The sequence below is a fragment of the Pleurodeles waltl genome, chromosome 2_2, assembly GCF_031143425.1.
Source record: "Pleurodeles waltl isolate 20211129_DDA chromosome 2_2, aPleWal1.hap1.20221129, whole genome shotgun sequence".
Classification (NCBI taxonomy): Eukaryota; Metazoa; Chordata; class Amphibia; order Caudata; family Salamandridae; genus Pleurodeles; species Pleurodeles waltl.
The window spans coordinates 739,751,025-739,774,853 of record NC_090439.1 but is presented as its reverse complement, the minus strand read 5'-3'; the positions used below and the strand labels follow the sequence as shown (position 1 = coordinate 739,774,853).

Here is a 23,829-nt window from a genome sequence, read left to right as displayed (position 1 = left end):
TAACACTGTGTGAAATAAGTAATAAACAAACTGTGGCTTTATCAAATAGAAATTAAAACTCATGGCATGTAGTAATCTGGAAGAAAAAGTCAATCACTACAAAACACACAAAGACTTATAGACACAAAAATGATACCACTCAGTTGTCAACTACAGTTAGATTGAGGATCACCTACACCTACTCCATACAGACATAACAAACACCAATGATATACCACTAGAAAGGAAAAACAAAAGAAAATTACACACAAGACAACACAATACACACCTTGCACAAATCCAAAGAGAATTTTGACACACAATAAAACAGAAGTTAAATATGCAGCAATTATTACACTATTTAAAAAGCACATTAATGCAGGTCACTGATACGTATTTGAAGTAAACACTATGAAAAATGTTTTCTTACCAAACAGATGCGACAAAACAGAGTAGAGATTCACCAGTGCTAAAATGGCAAGCAGGAGTCGCCACCAAAGAAAGCTAAAGCTTTGCACTAGAATGCAGAAGAGAAATAAAACATTAAGATCATAAATACACATAGTTATTAAAATCCAATTAAATGGTGATCAGGTGTTTTTTCTAAATATGACAGGCAAATAACTGTTAGAAAGGTACCTTTGCTCTGCCTGAAGTCCTTAAAACCTAAATTTGCTTTTTTGCTCTCCCATTTCATCTAGTCAATAATTAGCATTTAAATGGGTGTGAACAAGGGATGGATTTGATCCCTTATTTTTCCACCTTCTGAAGTAACCTGTAAAACATGTCTTAGGCCTGCCTCTGCAGCCAATAATGCAGTTATAAATTTAAACATTTTGCCATGTCTTAAAAATTGATTTTCTGGTTGTTTAGGGTATGTTCATAGGTCAGGCAGAATCCCTCACTCTAGTCAGGGCAAGTCAGTTACAAACCAAAGATAACCTGTGCTTACCCTTCGGTAACTTGGCACAGAGCAGGCGGGCTTATCGTCAGAGGCAATGTATAACATATATGCACAACATACTCACACCAGTAAACAATGAATACACCGCAAAAGAGACTCCACCAGATGAGTTAAAAAGATATATAGCAAATTGTACATCAACTTAGACCAAAGTTACATGAATCGAAAATATTGTGTATACTATGCAAATGATAAAATAATACTTGTTATCTTGGACAACGCAAGGTAAAAACATATGTAGCATACAGTAGTTCATGTAATGCTAGTTTGGTTAGAGAGGCAGAAAACACGTACATCACCGTATATCACAACCATAAATACTTTGCAGGTAATGCAGTCTTGGTTGGAGGGAACCACATCAGATCCCCATCTAACCGCAGAACATATGGCACAGCGCTGCTGTGCTCCTATCAGCAAAAGTACAATAGATCTGCAGCCTCATAAAGAACAAGAGTATTTATAATCCAGGTGTAGACCACAGGAGCACTTGTGTGCCTACACTTTGTGATTTGGTACTGGAGGCCAATCCTGAGTGGCAACTGGGGACCCCCATCAAGGCATCATCCCGTAATGCCACTGACGAGAACAGATGCCTCACAAGAACAAATGCCCCAAGATAGGGCCCGGTGGGGCACACACACTATAGATACTAGAGAGGAGACCTCTCCTGGTTCCCCGTGTAAGAATTACCAGTACAGCCGCCCACAAGCTCACTATGCAACTACTGAAGCAAGTGCTGGCTTTCTCATCGAAATGGGCCGTGGCACCTGTGATGGAAGTGTGGGACAGCTGCCCAATCCCCCTGAGGGCTGACTCACCCTTGGCACTCCCAGTGTAATACGAGTAGTCATCGGCGTCCTGGGAACCCTCTCTATGTTGACCAAAGGCAGCTGCAAGAGCAGAAGTCAGCAATGGAAAAGATCCTCCCTCAGCACTCGGGTACGAGTCCTGCTCTCGGTGTCTCCCGCAGCAGACAGGACCTCGTCCTCACTGAAGAACCCATGCTGTACCATCTTGGAAAGTAGGAAGCACTCCACACTTGCTGCGTGCCATGCCATGATTAAGGGGGAAATGCCCCAGGTTGCTACCGGTGGAACTTGCCACATCTCTCACCATGCTCACTGACAGAATAAAGGGTGCAAACAATAGTGTTCCCACACACAGTGCTTGGAAGCAGTACACAGCACACACCACGTGCTGAGAACAGAGAAGCCAGGAGCAGTACACAGTGCTCCTCAAATGCTGGGCTCCTGGGAGAACACTTTGGGTGTGGGGCACAGGGAGTGACGGGCAGGCCAGCACATACAGGTCCTTAGCAAAGTGGCAGTTCCTCTAGCCCAACAGGCAATAGGGCAATACAACAAAGTAGGTAGTGTTAATGGCAGTTCCTCCTGGCAGCCAAGTAGTGCCTAGTTAAACCAAAGTCAGGGAGCAGCTGGCACCAGGGCAACAAGCAGAAAGGCAATCTGGTGAGTCCTTTAGGCCACACTGGCAAATAGCAGGCAGCAGGGCAACAGAGGAAGAGAAATTCAGATGAGCCCTTTCAGAGGCACAACAGTCCTGCTCACAGAGGTTCAGTCCCACATCCAAAAGTGCTCTACAATATAGGTTCAGAGGCCCTATATCAATGTCCAAAAATGTCTTTGATGTAAGGGGTGACTTAAAAGGAACCCTTTTAAGTGTAACACAACCCCTTTGAACCCAGTTGCAGACATCAGTAGGGGGTAAATCAGCTCTTTGTGTGAGGGCAGAATACAACCTATTGACATGTAAAGTGTGAACAACCTCTCCCTCTACCAGCCCAGGAAGACTATCAGTATGCAGATGAATGCAGATGTATCTCCTGTCACACCCAGCCCCTCCTGTGTTGTGGCTCTCTGGAAAGTTTGCACAAAATGTAGCTGCCACTCAACCCTATACGTGGATTGGAGTCAGTCTGCAAAGCACATAGAGTGATAAGCACAGAAAAATGCCCACTTTCTAAAAGTGGCATTTTTAAAATAGTAATGTAAATTCCAACTACATCAGAGAGCAGGATTTTTCACTACTATTCACAAACTTACCAAACATGCCAACGCTACTCCTTTCCACTTAAACATATATAAGGGAATTCCCAATGCTAATATATGAGAGGAGCAGCCCCCCCAGGGGAGAAAAACGAAATATGCTGTTTGTCACTACCGGATATGCAAAACATAAGAGTACATGTCCTACTGTTTATATACACAGCACCCTGCCCATAGGGCAACCTAGGGCCTACCTTAGGGATGACTTAGGTGTAGTAAAAGGGGAGTTTAGGCCTCGAAAAGTAGTTTGAAATGCCAAGTCAAGGTGGCAGTAAACTGCAAATGCAGGCACTGCAGTGTCAGGCCTGAGACAGGTTTGAAAAGCTACTTTTGAGGGTAGCGCAAACAGCGCTGAAAGCCCACTAGTAGCATTTAATTTACAGGCCCTAGGTATATGGTGTACCACTTTACAAGGGACGTAAAGGCAAATGAAACATGCCAAACAGGTGTAAGCCAGTCATACCATGTTTAAGGGGAGAGAGAACATGTGCTTTAACACTGATTAGCAGTGGTAAAGTGCCAAGAGTCGTAAAGCCAACAAAAAAAGTCAGAAATATAGGAGAAAGGTAACGTGTTTGAGGATACCCCAGCAGAAAGGGCCATTTCCAACACCAGGCATAAAAACTCATAAGTCACCCCTAAGAGAGGGCCTGAAGGATCATAGCACCCGGTGTATAGTATTTACAAAGTAGGACATGTATAATTAAGTTTGACATTTCCTGTCAGTGAAAAAATCCTAAAGGCTTTTTTCACTGTTGTAAGGCTATCTCTCCCATAGTTCAACAATGACTAACCTTATTGCGCTTAATAAGTGATAACTTCATTTTGACACCAAATAGAGAAACGCTGTTTCCACTTAAATGAATTGTAATATTAAATCCTCATTAATGGTAAAGTCAGATTTGAGATACTAATCTAAAAATGGAACTGTTATACAGTTGGCATTTCTTTGCTTAAACCTTATTTGTCTTTCTGCCAGTGTCCAGGTTCACATGACTGTGAAATGCTCTCCTGTGGTGTTTTTTGTATTTCTTCCAGAAATGGAGACAAAAGGGCCTTCGGTGTGGGGCAGGGTGCTTAACTACAGAGGAGGGTGTCCTGGGAGGTGTACTCAGCCATTCTTTTCTTCAAAGGGGTGCTGTGGGGCTTGCCCACATCCTTTCTGACTTCTAAGGGCTGCCTGCACTGCCACTGACAGATGCAGCCCACATCCAGGTCTGCCTCCCCTTTGTTAACCTAGACAGTTTGGAGTTAAACCCAGGAAAGGAGGAAAGTTAAACAAAGGAGGCATCCCACACACACAGAAACAAAGCTGTTGGTGGGTGGGAATATAGGTGCACACACTGTGGCCAAAGTCACTTCCAAATTAAATAATCTACAATGTTGCTACCAAATAACTTGTGCTCAAGGAGGAGGAATAGCCACCCAACCTCTCTGTGTTGGAACACTTCCAGGTAAAGCAATTACAGTCTCTGAGCACTTCAAAATAATTGTGCATTTAGTAAGTGTCACCAGCAGTCTTTAAAAGAATTCAAACACTGATTCACCCAAGCCAACACATGCTTCGTCTAATGCTGCCAATGTTGCAACAGACTTCTTCAGGGCTAGAACTAAGAACAAACATGACTTTAAGGGAGGACTCCCTGTATAAATGTTTGTATAGAAAGAGCCCTCACTCTGGTCAGAGCGGCCCAAGACACCATTTGCACCAGAAAATCAAGCAATCTCACTTTGTAAAGCAGTGTTAATAAGAAAAGAGTTCCCCTCATTCTACGTGGACCATGTTGCCATGGGTATCATGTTGATAGTGCTGAAGCAGATATTTTAATTAGAAATTATTAATGAATGTTTACGTGTTTTGAATAATGAATTTTGAAGAAAATAACTAATGTAGAAAAATAACGTGCACCTTTGAGAAAGTGACCTCGGAGAATGGCCACCAATGTTCACAAAATGTACTAATTAATGATTAATATGTATGAAATATTGAAAATGTATTACAATAATGTAGTAGTATGTCATATGTAGGGTCATGAAGTATGTTCTAACTATTACTTGAGGGCCTTAACTTAGCGAGTGTCTTGGCCTAGTTTTGCCAGGCCTCATGCAGAAGCTTCTTAACGTTTAATAGAAAACGCTGACAGAGTAAACTAACTGTGAAATGGTCATTGTCTTGTCAAAATGCTTAGCAGAAGCTTTTTCATGAGAACCGACTAGCAGGAGACAGTGTCCTTAAAATGTATCATACTGAGTGTAATATGTGCAAAGAGTACTTTACCAGGACGCGAACAATGAAGACACTGACTAGAGAGAAATGTGCAACAAAATTGTCACCTGACGAGCCTGATGATAAGGACACCAAAAGCAGACCAATCAACGTTATGTGAAAGAAGAAATATGAGAATTCATAGATTTGGGACAATAATATTATTGGATAGAGTAATACCATACAATTAATTGATCAATTGGAAATTAGGGGATAGTTTAGGTGACTTTGATATAACAACGCGACAGAGGGAAAAATATTCAGATTACGAGACCAGAGATCAAGAGGTACTTTGGGAGACTTAGAAGAGATTTGAGATTCTGTCATTGGGCTCATACTCTCTGACTGATAGCCTGATGTTGCTGATCGTTTGATGACCCGAGGACGAAGACTGATTCTGACTGCTGATCCATAACGTCGATAGGTAGATATGACAATGTGTCTGAATTGCATTTTCATGCTTTTCTTTCTAGGTACCAACTGCACTGACTAGTTTTCTTTAGTTAGATGTCTTCCTAAATTTGTGTTCTAAATTTGTTTTGCATGAAGCCCCACATGCTGATGTTAATCTGGGATAGTTGAGGCTATTCATATGACGATTGACAAATTACAGGGACAAATGGTTGACAAACTAATTTGCTGAACTTTATGGATTGCGTAACATTATTGAAGCTGACTTTGCTAATGATTTGCACTGATGCTTTAGAATGTATTGTGATTCAAGCTCTGATTATATTGTGTTCCTTGCGTCTTTTTGGTTAATCAGTAATTAATCTTATATGTGTATGATTCGATTTTGAGACTAATCTACATGACGTTAGAATTGTGATATAAGGTAAATAAACATACTAAACTTTATTAAAGGTGTGGTAATTCATGGCTGAAAAGTCATGGTGCGTGACAATTACTGACTCCAATGATTATTGATCTGACTAATGATTATTGATGATTGTGTATTGATTATTGTTGTCTGTTCTGGAGCCATGGTAAGAACATCTTAAACAAGTTAAAAGGTTCATCGACCTATACGCGTCCCCTTGTAAGTTTACTTATTAAGGACGGACGCGTTAACAGTAGTTAAAAGTTAAAAGAAGATCTCCCATGTGGTTAAAATAAGGAATGCCACCTTGTAGTTATCCCAATGTCTCTGTCAAAAGGTAGCCATCTTGTATCCAAACTAAATATTATTCCTAAAAATAGATATGAGGGACAATTACAATATAGCATCTATAACAAGACCAAGATGTCATAACCAAAGGTGCTGTTTCCATACCTTATGTTAAGCAAGTGTTATGTATGCCACAGGTAGTTCTAGAAAGGTCAGTATTTCTATAGCTGTAATTCTGAAAATTGACAATACATTTGAGAATCTGCTTGTGTGCTCATAAAAGTCCTAAGTCACAACACACAAGTATATCTATTGTATGACTACATACAAAATAGCCAAATGAACTACTCTGTTCTCCATATTTGTAACCATGCGCAAATCAACACCTGTTCTCATTCCTGGTACTGAGTCCATCAGAATTTTTTGTGTCCGGAGAACAACAGTATGCCTCTTTCGAACAAACAGGATCATACCCTGAGCCTAAATACATCCTTTTACTGTGAATAAGGACCGACCACCTCTGTATAATTATTCACAATATGCTGCACTATCATATCAGATAAAGAGTGGTCCAAAGTAGGGTATTGTAAATGAACTTTATTTAAATACTATTTCTTTTTTTATTTGCACAATAAATTCCATTGTAACTGATTTGTCATTTATCAATCACGTATCGTGATATCAAAACTTCAAGATTAAAAACAATCAAACAAAAAATATATTTAGGTGCTCATTAGAGAACACATTGGGACTTGATTATATTTAGTTCTGCCTCTATATATTTTTCATTTATTAAATATATTTTTTGTTACCTTGCGGGAACAAGACACGTTATCAAAAGGTCAATTCAAGATGGCACCCAGTTAGAATGTCAGGCTTACCCCAATTCTCGGACAACTAGTCCTTTCTCTTTTTCTGGTAGGTTGCGGGCATATATGGTAAAAAAGAACATTAAAAATGGTGCCTAGGCAGAACGCCCAAGTCACACTGCATGATTATGTGAGGACTTGGGTGCTTAACATTTGTCATGTATCTTGCATAAAAAGTGACATGAGATATTTGCAAAATGAATCAGAGAAATGTTCAAGGAGGGCAGCACTAAATATTTGTATGCAGTGCTGCAGGTCTTTGGATGAAGCAGAAACAACTTCTTCACAAGCTATTTTTGGCACAAGGCAGTCAATGAAAATAAATCAAAATGGCATAATGCAAAATTTCAACCAATTTCATACAAAAGATAAATCAGGTAATGTTGCAAATTTCATAATTAAATTTCCCCTCACACCTACTTACGGCTGCTTAAAGGACAAGTAGTTTTAGGACAGCAAAACACCTTCCCCACCTACCTGCATGAGATCCAGCAGACAAAACATACTTCACTCTGTCACATGTCTAAAATTAAGCACTGAGAAAACAATGGGTGGTCAGATGACTTTCCATGGGTGTGATTACTGCATTATTCCACTTTGGCAAGGTTATGTTTTGCAATACTGATACCCTCACTGCTTTTTAAATGTTATTGATTGATATACCCAGCCAATTGTTTGTTGCACTTATATGTTTGAGCCTGAATTACTTATGCCTGTCATTTGCTATATCAAACGTTTGATCTGTAGAATACTCAAAGAATATTTTATGAACAGACAGTCTTTGTGAATCTTGTTTTTTTGCATTTGGAGAAAATTCACTTGGAAAGGTGTGGCTCATGGTTTATTGAAGTCAGATGGGGATGAATATTTCTACAGGTCCTGGTGTAGGGTATTGCTTTGAATGTCTGAGCTTGGTGAACTAATAAAATGAACTCTAGCATAAATAGTTACAGCTTCATTTTATTCGCAAACAATAGTGCATTAATAGTTTTAAATTATATATGAAATATTTTTGCAGTGTGCACAGAAATTCCCAAACCTGAATCACAGTTGGCAGACTTTTGGTGCAAAGTGCAGATTTTCTGCAAATGTACTGCTATTTCTGAAAGCACACATTTATAGTGTCCACCTGTCGACGTTGGTGAAGATCCACAAACCTGTAATATTGAGTAAACTTACCAATAGTTTTCTGGTTTCTAAAGCTGAAAAACTGTGCACATTTAGGGCCAGATGTAGCAAATAACCAATTTGCGACTTGCAAATTGCAAGTCCCTGCGACTCGCAATTTGCAAGTCGCAAATTGGTATGCAGTACGGTGTCTCAGACACCGTCTGCGACTCACTATGGGGTCGCAATGACCCACCTCATGAATATTCATGAGGTGGGTCGCAAATTGCGGCCCCATAGCGAGTCTAGGCACTCGCAAACATGGAGGCCTGCTGTAGTCAGCAGACCTCCATGTTCGTGACTGCTTTAAATAAAGCAGTTTTTTTTTTTTAAGTATAGCCCGTTTTCCTTAAAGGAAAACCGAGCTGCACTTAAAAACAAATCTGAAACCTTTAGTTTCGGTTTTTTTTCAGGGCTGGTAGTGGTCCCTTGGACCACTACCTGCCCCGAAAAAATATTTGTGGGTCCATTCACAAAGTGGAAGGGGTCCCATGGGGACCCCTTCCAATTTGTGAGTGGTTTACCATCCACTTGAAGTGGATGGTAACTGCGACACCATTTGCGACCACATATGCGGTTGCAAATGGTATTGCATACCACTCAGAATCGCAAATAGGAAGGGAACACCCCTTCCTATTTGCGATTCTGAAATGCATATTGCGAGTCAGTACCGACTCGCAATATGCATTTCTGCATAGGGAAACGCGAATAGCGAGTCGCAAACGGCAATTTTTGCCGTTTGCGACTCGCTATTTGTTTCCTGCATCTGGCCCTTAATCTTCTGAAGGACAGACCAAAGGCCTAAATGTAATGATATTCACACAGCCCAAACTGTGCTGAATAAATAAGAGAGAATAAGACAGTGGCATAATTAGTCAAATTGCCATGTCTATAATGTCATTGGCCATACTAATGAAGATGTTTTATTGCAGTGCTAGGCATAATCTTACTAAACAAATTTGAGCCGGAGCTACCTTGCATGAGACTTCTATTCCAGGCATACCTTGCTATACACATTTCAATTTAAGGATAACCATCCATGGGTAAGTCACATAAAATGTGTAATTGCATGGCAGTTATAAATCTTACATTTTGGATTATCACACACTATTCTGCATGCCCCTTTTCTTGTAAGTACTTGTTTTTTTTGGGACTGCTCACTCAGGAGACAGCTTTTAACACCGAGACATAACATTGCATCAGAGCTGTTCTAACTCAGTGGTATTTCATTATATAAATGATGCACTGACCCGGAAGGGGCAGGGGGCATTCCAGCCGTGACCATCTTGGGACAAATATTGTGTTCGACATGCATCTCTGCTGGTGCTAATCTACCAGCTTCCCAAGAGGAATGCCATCCACACATCAGGCTGACTCCTGATACCATTCCAGGTATGGGGGTTAAGGCTAATCCCTTAGATTGGGCCAGGCAGAAGGGTATACCTGCTATACTCTCAGTATAGTCTTAGGGTTTGGTAGGGACCTCTAGACCCCATTCACCATGGTTGGACTGTTCATTATCTTTACGATGTTCATTATGCTGGTCTGTTTGCTTTGTTTCATCTGCCTAATTATCACAGCTAATTTTTCAAATGCAAGATTACGATTGTTTCAATTAAGGTTCATATCTTGCTTGTGTTTTTGCCTGGACAAGCATAAGTAATACAATGAAAGGATGAGAACTGTTTCCATGACTTCCCTGGGTGGGTCAGAGTGTCATGTTCAGGTTGCCTCAATCCTCTTTTACCCAGAAAGGGTGAGGGGTTTAGGTGAGGCACTATGAGCTAGCCAGGAGTTAAGCGGGCGGTTTCTAATGGTGCGGACAGACTCAGTCTTCCACTTTCTGAAGTTTTATCATCCGAATTTGCAGTCCTAATATTTAATAAGAACTGTATAAAAATCCTTTCAAGGTAGGTGGAATGAGTATGATTGAACTGGCTAATAGCAACACTTGTTTACATTCTCTAGAAACAGCAGAAGTGCCTAATAAAGAACTCTTTAAAACAAAAATTATTGCTTGTTGCATGACTTAATCCTTTGCAAAAAATATCACTTTTTTGGTGTTACAGATCTGATTATCTGTGTGAGGGACCTTCTGAATCTGTATGAGCTGCTGACATTGATTTCTTTAATTACTTGAAACTTGGGTTCCGGAGTGCTCATGCAAGACCAAGATAGCTGCAGCACTGTGAGCTCTCCTTGAGCGCCTGAAAGACGAATTAGTCACACAATGAAAAAAAGCTTGTCAGAGATGTCTCTGAATTTCAAAGCTAGTGGTTTGTGTTATACCTCTATTGGATGTCTTCTGAGCAGTTTATTTAAGGCATTACAGTCCTTTATCCTGAGGTAACTGTTGCACTTCCAGTGTGTCACTCTCTGGCTCTGAGTTTCAGTCAGGGAGGCTTCAATCTTCTCAGGAGAGGCCGTGGCTATGATCAGGCCGGTTCCTCTCCACCTCCAGAGGACATCAGCACAAAGGTCTATCAAAACAGGCTATTTTGAGTAGAAAAAAGGCTATTCTTTTATCATATTGCTTTCCAATAAATTTCTTTACTTTGCAGTGTTTCTGCTACAACCTACTTTATTAGTATTAGCAGCATTTCTCTGATGTAACACATTGTATATTCTCATATTGACAAGAACTCTGTTTATGCCACCTTTAAACATGTGCAATAAGTCAGTGTGTATTATCTTCAACAAAAGGGAATAGGTACCTTAGCCTCCACCACTTACATCTGAAGAAATTGAGAAACCAGAATATTCATGAAATAGAATTTTAGAGGTAAATTAAAGTGATACACACAAATACTGATGTCATAATATTGCTGCACACTCTATGAAAGTCTCTGACAATGAGATTAAAATGAGAGATATTAAAATTGAAGTTGGTGAGTTGCCTCCTCTTTATACTAAAATTCCACTAGTTGCCAAAAAAGTCTTGTTATGTTGTGTTATGTGTATTTGTATAGCACACTAATTACCCATGAGGGTATCCAGGCACTTTGCACTTGAATTCGGCAGTTGTCTCCTTGGTGAGATTATTCTAAAAACCAGGGCCCTCATTTACAAGAATCTGATGCATCAGCTCAATGCATTAGATTTCTTGCGCTGCCCTTCGATACCCTAATGATGCCATGGATGCATTGTATTTACAACACAGAGCTCCATGGTGCACATTTTCATAGATACATCAGAAATTCTGATGCATATGTGCCACTAGACTCATGCATTGCTGAACTAGAATAAAAAAAATGACAATACTCCAGCAGTGCATGGAGGTCCCCACAGAGAAAAGCCCTGTGTCAATTTCACACTGACTCTGAGCAGGTGTTAAATTCTGATGCAGTGAAGTCACAGAATGACGCAGTGAATGATAAGATCTTATTCTTAATGGTTAAAGGTTACTGTGGAGATTTTGGGTGCGATTTAGAGTTTTGTGGATGGGTTACTCTGTAACAAATGAGCTTAATATCCCGTCTAATGTATTACAAGTACCATTGGATATAAAGCACATATAATACGGTGGATGGGATATCTGTTGCACTTGTGACAAAGTAAGCCATCCGCCGTACTCTAAATCAGGCTCCATGGAGTTGATTATGACTTAGGCGGAAGTCCCTAAGTCCCGATGCACAGGTTGCCCCCAGTGTGGCTGCCTCCCCGTTGGCCCCATTACAAGTTTGCTGCTGGGTCAGTGGGCGGAAACAGAGTTTCCACCCACTGGCCCAGTGGGAAATCGCCTACAGCATTGTCTCCAGCTCATAATAGAGCTGGTGTCAATGCTATAGTGCGTAGGGTGCACCACCACCTGTCGCAATGTCCACTGTCTGCAAAGCAGACAGCAAACATCGTAACAGGGCTAGCCAGGGGGGCCCCTGCACCCCATCTCCTCCAGCTATTTCATGGCGGTGCTACCCCCATGAAACCGCTGGTGGAGAGGGGAGTCGTAATCCCCAGGGCAGCTCTGCTTGCAGTGCTGCCCTTGCAGATTAGGACCGCCAGCACCGACAGCCCGTCCTGGGGCAGAAAAGTGGCGTTGCTGGCAGTCCAACCGTGGAGCTACCACCCCCATCGCAATGTGACTGTCGGACTGCCACATTGGTGGTGGTCTGACTGCCACCGCGACCCTGGCAGGTCGTAATGAGGGCATATGTCTGTTGTCCAGCTGATGAAAATAACTATTATATTGCTATTCTTTTTTGTGAAAGACCTCCTTTTCAGGTTCTGCATACACATTGTGATACTAATGGTAGATTTATATAGATCAAGTTGCAGATTAAGAGGATTGTGCTACATGTAGTCAATATATATGGCTCAACAACAGGTGATCCAATCTTTCAGAGAGATATTACCACTGAAATAGTTTAACTTGCAAATGTTCCCTTTGTTGTCAGGGGAGATGGTCAGCAGTACCACCATGTGTGGGTGACTGAGTCATTCCGTCACTGGTTTGAGGTTGTCGACTTAACCATTTTGGCTAGCAAGCAGCACCTCACCAAAACCTAGGAAGTAAAGGTGATGTGTGTCAGCCTAGAAAACATGACACTCTGACTCCTCAGGGAAGGTGTGGTTGGCAGATCTTGCCCCTTTCTCTCATTTGCACAAGTCTCACACACGCAAATGCAGACATACAGATGCAGGACTGTTTTTAATGTATTCATTGAAATGACTGCATTCTATGATAAAATGTATGAGCTGTGATAAGTAGGAGGATGAAACATATCACAGTGCTAATTGTGACCATTAGTGAGAAACAGATAACCAGTCCCAGCATTCTTTATTAAACATGTACCTAAGGATTCCTAACTACAATTATAGAATCTATGTAAGAGCATAGCAGTGATAGCCCTTTCTGCCCATATTAGAACATGGAAGGAGCCCCTGCTCCCATATCTGAAACTGGGGTCTGCTGACCACCTCCTCTGTTGGCTGTAGAGTCAGGGCCAGTATCAGCAAAGCTGTGATGAAGTGGCACATAGCTAAGGATGGCTCCTCTGGCTGGAATGACCTCTCTAATCTCCTTTGGCCTGTGTGAGGTTTTTATAACGAAACATGTATTCTGAGAACAGGCCTGACATGATAATGTGTCTAGGTGTTGAAAGCTGGCTGCATATTCTTGTGGCAGCAATACTAGATAAACTATCATGTTCAACCTTGAGCAGCGGCACAGGGTGAAATGTCATGCAAATAAACTAACAACAATGCTTTTGCAGAAAAGCAGCTGATAAAAAAATAAAACACCACTCTAAAAGCAATCCATGCTGAAATGAAATAAAACAAATAAGTAAAATAAATGGGTAAAAGGGCTCAGGCTGCAGGCCTAAGATAAAATAAAAATGTGCCCAAGCAAGGCACTAAAATTATCCCACAACAAGACAGATTATTTTCTTTCAAATATATATTGTACAACAGATATGATTAAACAATATAATATTATCTGGTATCCAAATAGACCCACCCCTTTTGGAATGCTTTTGTAAATACTTAACAGCATGCTTTAGAATTTAATAGTGGAAAGTAAAATAGGAAATTGGTCTTCTCCTAATCTAACTTGTGGAGAAAATTCAATCAATTAAATTGATGGTTGTATCTCATATTGTATATATTCTATCTGTTACCCCTCTATTTCCAGCTATTGTTTTCATATAAGACAAAAGAAAATAATATGCAGCTTCATTTCAAATAGCAACCCCCCAGAAAAATCTATTCTAAACTTCAACATAATACTGATAATGTTAGTTGAAATTGCCATTTTTTTTATGATTATCATGCTACCTTTCTCATAGACCAAGGATGCTTCTGGCTTCAAAATACTTACTCAACCTGTACTTCTTTGTTGAAAAAACCTGAAAAAATCTTAATTAATCATCGATACGCCTTTAATTTCAATTTCAACATTCTCCAGTACAAAAACCTTTATCAAGTAACTCCCAATTTTTGTGGTTACAAATGATCATATGATACATTATTTTACACTAGCCTTAAGTATTTTAAACAGTCATCTTTACGGTTAAACCCAGATATTAAACCAATGTATAGTTTTGGAAAAATGTGAAAGATGCTGGAATTTTCTAGCTCTCCAGTATAAGTCAAGGGAATACATTTTCATTATTCATAGATTTAAACAAAAGATATGTTTTACCATCCACTGAATTCCTTAAATATGAAAGTGTATGTGATTGTCTATTCTGAAAGTGTTTTCTAAGGTTAACCCATTTTCTAAAATTCCTGAAATATAACTATCTGTAAATATTTGTTATTGCTATGTTAATATAATGATGTAAGTGTATAAGAAATCATTATCTCATAAATCCTCTAATTTAGATAATGTAAGGAAGTTTTGAGAAATGGAATTGTCTATGATCTATCAATCTAAAGACTGACAACCTGTTCCCTTATGTTACGAATCCAGTTGGAAATCAGTTTCCTTATATCACCAAATTGTTTTAATTAATATAACTGTCTGTGGACCCCTGTTAGAATATTCAAAGCTAAGGTACTCAATAGGCCCATGCCCTGGCATTCTCATGATACTGATGGTTCCTTTAAACATCTGTTATATGAATGCCCTGTCATATCAGATTTTTTGGCCTGAAGCTTGGAATATTATCCGTAACATTATCAATTTCTCTGACAAATTCTCATATTCGATTTCCATATGTAAATCATTTGTTCTTACTTCATGTTTATCTTTCTCTAATTAGACATTATTATTATTTTTATTCTCTTCAGAAAATCAATACAGTATATTTAAATTGAAAAATAGTAAAGTATTCTCAAAACATACCTTGAGGATGTGAATTACATTTACAAGACAAGGCAGAAGAATGTCTTTCTTTCACCCTATTCATACATTACATAAACATATTTTTTTGGGGGGAATTTACTGGACCTTTACGTTTATCAAAATTTATAATAATGCAAGGACTATGACACAGAACTATACTTTGTAATACTAATATTGCAGTTTGATAAGTAGATTATTTTCTTATTTGCTTTTTATCCCTATTATTAATTTTCCAGTGCTGGCATTACTCATCAATATTAGACATTACTTTATCATTCCTAATATTTTACTGTTTTTAAGTACTCTTTTCTGTTTGTTTATTGTACTATCTCTTTCTACTAAATCTTAATAAATTATTTTGAACAGTTACTTGGACCTTGATCAGAATTTCAGTGTCCTTGGAGTAATCCCTCAAATCAAAGCATCCACCATGTTCTAAAGTGCAGGTGTGGCAGTGACATATTGACCTGTATCTTTCACATTCACTGTGACCTTAAGATGTTGCTTCATCTTAAAGCATGGCAGTGCTCTGCACATAGGAAAATTATGTTTTCAAAATGAAGTTGCGTAGCAAGCTAAAGGGTGCATTTTAAGGATCAACAATCATTCTTATGGTAAATTTTTCAACATCAGTTGATTTCAGATGGAGATGTACACCGGGTTCGAAGCTTCATCATGAAAGACCCCAGCTGTCTTTACAGCTTGGATGAAGTGAACGCCACACCTTTACATTATGCTGCTGCACGAGGTGATATTGAATTAATGCAGATGATTGTGGAAAATGCTTCTGATGAAGGTAAGGAAATGTGCTATTCATCCAATGCCAAAAAGGGACAGTAAGCATATAAATAATTAACCCTTTATGCATCATGCATATGTAGGTCAGTGTTAAATTGTTAAGCACACCATACTGTTTCCCTTCAGGAGTTCTACCATAATCTTTGCTAGAAACTTTAACATTGCTGACATACATGAATTCTACAAATCATAACTATTTTGTCGTCAATCATAGAATTCAGTTTTGTGTTGTTTAGTATTTCTTTTTCCTTTGATGTATATTGTCCTTAATGGCCCTACAACCTTCACATGCCCAAGTTCCCACACATTTGTTAGGTGCAGCCTTCTATGTACAAGTATGGCTACTAAATGCCACTGTGTAACTTCATTGTATCACCATCAATCATCATATGACTAGACACTAGCTTTGTGACACTACATTCCTCGCAAAACATAGAGAGAAAACACATAGATTCTTCTGATTAAATTTAGCCACTGATAATGAAACCAACAAAGGGCCTCATCTAGAGTTTGGTGAAGCAAGTTAATTGCCATAAACTGGAAGCTTACCAGCTCACCAAATTTGCAGTTCTCACAACCTATTTTGAGGTGGGAGAAGCAGTGTTTCCACATGCAGAGTCTCTGGTGGCTCAGCTGAAATCCTTGCCTGCTGCCAACTTGCATCTGGGCACTTAGACCATAGTGAAGTTCACTCCAGCCTATTTGGAATGGGCTGACCATCACCCTGGTTCCCATGCCTAGGTAAGATACATGGCATTTTGGTACAGTGAAATTGCTTGATGGCTCCCATGCACATGGAGAAATATCTAGGAAAGTCTAGGCCATTTTGTTTTCAAGAACAGACAAGAGCAGGTCCTGTGGAGAACTAGGCCATTGTTATTTTTTTTTCAAGAACAGACAAGTGTGCCAGCCCCCCTCGCAGTCTCTCCAGGTCTCCTCTGATGCCTGCTGAGCTGCGGTGCTGGTCCTGCCTCCGTCATCACCACTACCTACTACTGCTGCTACCTGCTTCCTCTGCGTGCTCGCCGACTTGTGTGCCCAGTCAGCTTTGCTGTCCAGCTTACCTCTAGCCTGGTTTGCTTGACTGTTTTTTGTGCTTGTTTTGTGTCCCCATTTTGTGTTCCATTTTTAGCTTAAGTCCTCTCCAGCTTGCTTTTCTTCCTGTTATTCCCACCGCCTCACCAGGTATTTTTCCCACCTTTTTCCTCCTCCCACCTCTCACTGCCTAGCACACCACACTCCCCTAGGACCTACTCAATGGTGGCCGCAGTGAAGCCATGCAGCAGATGCACGTAGCAGGCGTGCTACTCGTATGCCAAAGGCAAGCCCGTCTGCACCAGTCCGTGCCTAGACCGCACCCAGCACCAGGAACCCTTGACCTCCGACTACCAGCTGATACTCCTCCGCTGAGCTCTGGACCCTGACCCCCAAACACCACAACAACAATTGCAGGATCGCTTCTCCCCAATCCACAGAAGGATCCCTCACCTGCTGCTGCTTCACCTGCAATGCAAAAAATGCCCTTCCACACAGGGTCCCTCACCACACCCATGAATACCCCAGAACTGCTCCACTGCATTCTGCTGAACTCCGATCCCTATACAAATGCGCCACAGAAATCTGGGATATCACCACGCTCACTCCAGATGTGATATTCAAATCTGAGACCTGGCTCAACCCATTTTCAACTCCCAACATCGCCACATCAATGCCCGATGACTACAAGAAGATACACTGAGGCTGCGCCAACAAACACGGAGGAGATATTGCATTCATCAATAAGGAAGCCATCTGACTCACCACCACCAAAGATGACACTACATCATTAAAGGAACAACTCAACTTCCAACTCCAAACCAATGCCTGGGCAACCATCAGAGGTACCTTCGCCAGCAGACCCCACTGGACCGCGACCCAAATTCTGTAACACCATCTCTGAATTAATCTGCCCTCTAGCCATGTACTCCAAGCACTACATACTATTTGAGTACCTTAACTTCCACCTTGATGATCCCAATGATGCAAATTCTAACAACCTCTTGGAATGCCTCACCCAACTGGTCACCAAACATACACACAGTGCAAGACACACACTTGACCCTATCTTAACATCCAGTGAAAAGATCAAGTACAGCCACATCATCGAACTCACCTGAACCAACCACTCCATCATCCACTTCACCATTACAGGTTCCCCGCACATTACCACCAAGCCCCCAAGCTCCTCCTACCACAGCTGGAACAAAGTGACTCAGACTCCACAATACCACACTAAACCTGGAACAGGCCATCTAGAACATTTCTGACTGGCTCATCTATTGGGCTGACATAGTCATTCTCCATGAGGCCAGGTAAAACCAGCAGATTATCAAGATAAGCTAGCTCGTACACACCTGAACTCAGAACCATCAAGCACAATTGCAAATGACTGGCAAAACAATGGTGCACCACCAAAGACCTCACTGAATGAACCACCTTCACATCAGCCCTCAACAAGTACCACCAACGCATCAAGGACACAAAACAAGATACCTTCACAGACTGTATCGAAACAAGCACCAACTATGCTAAGGAACTCTTTAAAATCATAAAAGAGTTCTCCTGCCCATCAGCCACCAAGCCACAATTCACCCCTCCCAAGAACTCTGCAACACCTTGTCGGAATAATTCCACAGCAAGATAGCCTCCATCTACAACAAATTCGGCCCTAACCCACCAATGTGAACTCAATATCATTCTCCCACTTACAGATACCAGCCACTCAATCTCCACGTCGAATCTACTCACCACACAAATCACTGCTACTATCATGTCCTCCATCCACTCTGGAGCACCAATGGACCCATGCCCCAATCATTTCTTCAACCTCAGAACTAAAGAAATCCACACAGAACTCACCAACATGCTCAACACCTCCATCACCACTGTGACTTTCCCTGACAAATGGAAACATGCGGCGGTCAAACCGCCTCCTGAAAAAAACTCTCTGCTGACCCCAGCAAACTCATAAAGTACCACCCCATCTCGCTGCTTCCATTCCTGCCAAAGTCCTTGAGAAGGCTATCAACCACAAGATCACCGAACACCTAAATAAAGCAACCTGCCTGATGACTCCCAATCCAGCTTCCCCGCCAACCACAGCACCAAGACTGCCTTAACAACATCAGATTCCTCCTCAATAGGGGTGAGACAGCAGCCCTAATCTTCCTCGACCTCTCAGCTACATTCAACTTTGTATCCCACCACTCCCACACCAACAGACTCAACCACTTTGGTGTTCGGGGCACACCCTTAAATCGATTGCATCTTTCCTCCCAGGATGAACTCAGAGTCTGCCTACTACCCTTCACCTCGGAACCCTAGAGTATCATCTGTGGCACACCTCAAGAATTGTCCCTCAGCCCCAGTCTGATCAACACCTACATGATGCCCTTGGCCAACACCATCAGGTCCCACGGACTCAACATCATATCCTGCGCTGACATCACCCAGCTCCTCCTCTCTCTCACCAAAGATCTTGCCCCCTCCAGAGCTAACTTCTGCAATGCCATGAACAGTGTCACCTACTGAATGAAGACCAACTGCCTGAAACTCAGCATCAACAAGATGGAAGTGCTGATCTTCACAAAAAAACCCTTGCCAAGGGACAAAACCTGGTGGCCCCACAAACTCACCCCCACAGCCACACCAACAGATTGAGTATGCAAACTCTGCATCATCCTTGACAGGAAACTCTCTGTGAAGCAACAAATCAAAATAGTCACATCCTCCAGCTTCCACACCGTCCACAAAAATCATCAGATGGATCCTTGTCAACTCCAGAAAGACCGTCACCCAGGCTCTTGTCACCAGCCAGCTAGACTACGGAAACACGTTCTACATAGGCATCACCACCCAACTCCTCAAGATACTCCAGACCAATCAGAACACAGCAGCTCATCTCATCCTCAACCTCCCCAAAAGGACCCACATAACCCCCACCTCAGGAACCTCCACTGACTCTCTGTCCAAAAGAGATGCCTGTTCAAAATGCTAACACACGCCTACAAGGCCCTAAACAACCAGGGACCAGTTTACATTAACCACTGCCTGACCTTCCACTAACCTGTCAGATACTTGCGCTCCGCCTCTTTGGCTCTCACCCACACCCCTGCGTTCACCTAAGCCACAGCTAGGGTTGTTCCTTCTTCTACTTCGCAGCCAAAGCCTGGAAAAACCTACCACTCTGCCTAAGAACATCACCCTCCTGGTGGAATTTGGAATTTGATTGAGACGAGCACAACCTCTTCACCCAGATACACTCAGGGGGAAGTGCAGCACTCTATAAATGATTGATTGATTGATTGATTGACTTCCAGTTTGGGAGTTTATTCTTGAATTGCTAAATAGTTGGCATAGCAGGCACCATGAACATGGTGCCTGCCTTGCAAACTCTTAACTTTTAAAGCTACCACTGAAGCAGCATTTGTTTTTTCAAGGCTAGGGGTCTCCAGCTGGCCGATGAGGATAAGTATATCTTGTGGGTGGTCCTCTGCTCCGGAAGACAGAAGCCATAGTTTCCACTAAGCTGGCGAGCCAAGGGACCACCCCACAAATTAGGGCTACATTATTTGAATTCCCGTGTTGGCACGGAGCCTGAATATAGATAGAAGCAAGACTTCACTGTCAGAACAGAAATAGTAAGCACTGATGAGATGCACACTTCTGCTTGATCATCCAAGCCATAGGGAGACACAAGCACACGAACTGGCACTGAGGTTGGTGCAGATAATAGAGCTTACAGGAGCTTTGGATGCATTTCCAAAAAAATGAACAGCTACTGTTGAAAGAAAGAATCAGAAATTCAATCTTCCTCTACTCCTGTGTCTTCCAGAACTCTACCGTTTCTTGAGGGATAAAACATTTCTTGCAATTTTCTTGCACCCTCTCTTTGAAGTCATAAAGGTTCAATGGACATTACAGTTGAACGGGTGGTGGAACCTTTTTCCAGTATGACAGTTTTTCACTAAAATTACATCCCATCTCTCGATGTCTTTGATTTGGGCTTTTTGACTTGCACTTACATGATTATTGTTTTCCTTCCAATGGAACAACATGGGTCCAGGAAGAATGATAAGGAATAGCTTCAGCATATGGTATACTCCTATATTCATATAAGAAAGAATGAATATATCAAGAAAAATTATTTCTGAGGTGAAGGCAACTCTGATAGTTTTGTGTGAGGTGCACATAAACCTTTCGACCTCCCCATGAGTTTCTGCTCGTCCTATTGTAATTTTGAGGAGATGGATATGCAAGATTAGTGATATTGAGAAACCTCTGGCTCTAAAAAGGCAGGCAATTTTAACTCCTTTGTCAGTCCTTTGGTCACTGACAAATGCTTGTCCTTTGGGATAATGTCTGCTCATGTGGTTTATAATATTTCTATCTCATGATATTTTGAGTAATCAGTGATTATTACAGGAAAAACATCCTAATAGGAAGGTTGACCAAATCACCAGTGATCCTCACTGTTAGACTGAATAATATACTCTCTGTGATCACAAATGCAAGTGGATGGTGTATTCCAGCCCCTTGAGGTGCAGCACATTGTTTTATGATTGTTTCCACATACTTAACTAATTGAGGAAAATAGACATTATTTTTAATGTGAGCTATGGTTTTGACTACTCCCGCATGTTTGGTGGGAGAAGGCTGCATAAAGCTAGCCATTGGGACAGAGGGTACTACAAGATTATTGCTAGAGATCAGAAGGCCCCCTGGAGTCACTGTTTGGGAGCATAGAACATTTGTGAAGGCCTGGATCTTCAAGCACACTTTTGATTAGCCTTAGTCCTCTTGCCACTTTCTCCTGGTTGTCAGAGCACCCAGAAAGCCTTTGGTCTGTGTGCGCTCTATAAGTTTTCATATCATGACATAAAATGACATAACATTACTGAGGAGACCTGTAAGAAAACTAGCCACAGTGTCCTGGGTGGTGCTGAGCTGCAAATGTCTGCTGCCTGGACTATGAGCAGGCTAAGTGGAAGAAACACCAAGGTGAGTGAAACACCATGAACACACAAAAGAGCACAGCAGTTGCACAGCATATGCACAGGACTAGAGATGTGATCAGAGGCAGACTAGAGTAGTCCAGTGGGAGACAGTTGTAGGAAGGGCCCATCTAGCATTGCCAGTGCTGCGTCTGCTGGGATACCTGTGGTATATCATGAAAAAACACAGATGCTTGCTTAACTGATATATTCTGGATCACACCACCCTGGAACCGGACAACTACAGCCATTTATTTCTTTTATACATGCCATGGTTGAGATCATGAAACTGTCCTGAAGAAGGGAAAAGCATAAACAATAGTATTGTGCATTCACACCACTATATCAGTCATTTTATCTACATTTCATACTTCCATCCCTCCTTGCCTGCCTTCTTCCATTACTCACAGGCTTATTCACTAGTAAGTGTGATCGAATTTGTGAGTGTGAGTGTTTGTCAATGAATGCAGTGTGTGAGAGTATAGCATGAAGATACTTCTGTTAGTGTGCCTGTGTATGTGTGTGTTGGTTCCTGTGCTTTTGTGAGTGGACAGTTAACTCTGTAAATGAGTTTGAAAGGAGGCATGCAAGGAACCCTAAATAGTATATGCTTAAAGTTGCCTGTTGCTGGGTCGTTGCTTTTAATGAAGGTGAAATACTAGCACTCATGCGTGGCAGCGGATGCTACTGCTCATTTCGCAAGTACTTGCTCTTACTTATATATGGTTTTCAGCTGCCTTTTAGTGGCTGTACCGATGATGGTGAATAGCTGCTCCAGATTAGCAGATGCTGTTAATGGGCAGTTGAGGTTTTAGGCTTGTTTTGGATGTTACAGATGAAGCTGAGTGGGAGCTACTGTTTTAGGTAAGATGGAGCAGTCTTCTACTTATGAGCTGCCTCTGCCAATGATGAGTGCCTATTGCTAATATTGCACAGTTGCCTCTGATGATGTGTTGCTGGTGGTATGAAGATTCTACTGAGGTGTGGTTGTTGATGAGTGGTTGATGCTTGCTGGTAATGGGATGATGTTTCTGACACAGAGCTAATTATACTTCTCGTAAATGTTTGAAGGCCTTATTTTTCTGTGCCTTTGTGACCAGGCATATGAATTGTTGGAGGTACATCGGTGAGGAGGAGGTAATGCAACTGTCCTCAAAGAGCACTAGTCCTTAGGCATATGCCAGAAGTAGTGTCTTGCAACTGTTCTCAAAGAGCACTGTCCCTTATGCATATGCCAGCTTTATGATTGATTCTAGCCCAGTGGGAGTTTGTGTATTTGTGGTGAAATTACTGACTAGCGTTGGATGTGCCGGACAAAAAGGATTAAGCAGTGGTTTTCTAGCAAGTTGATGTTGAAAGCAACAATTATTGTGATTTAATCCACTATGACACATTGCCCTGAGGATGATCTTATGGACAGTTTGAGCCTTGGGAGATCGAAATGCCGACCTTTACTCTCCATTAATCAATTCATCGCATGAGGTGCTGGAGTCCATTAGGAGCGATTTCTGATTGTTTGACATACTGCATATAGGACTCAAAACCTTTGTAGCTGGACAGTCAGGAGGGTTGGTGCTCTCCTTCTGTCCATTGGATGTAAAGGGATTGGGGAGTAGAGGAGTCACCAGTGTGTTTGTATAAAAACACAAAAAAAATATCTGTTGCTTTGCTATATTGATGAATATATTTTTAGTAAATATATATAAATTCTTCATTTTTCAGAAACAAGTTACATGCTGTTTGAAAATGTATTCATTTATGAAATTTGATTTATGGTTAATTATGACATTAAT

General features: G+C 41.3%; 1 protein-coding gene across 1 annotated transcript in view; it reads left to right on the top strand.

Annotated features, from left to right (window-relative positions):
• Positions 1-23,829, top strand: part of TRPA1 (transient receptor potential cation channel subfamily A member 1) — a 1,042,932-nt gene that overhangs the window by 104,697 nt on the left and 914,406 nt on the right. Inside the window, exon 3 of the mRNA XM_069220348.1 lies at positions 15,840-16,002. Within this exon, the coding sequence (XP_069076449.1) occupies positions 15,840-16,002 (163 nt within the window). The remainder of the gene's footprint in view (positions 1-15,839; positions 16,003-23,829) is intronic.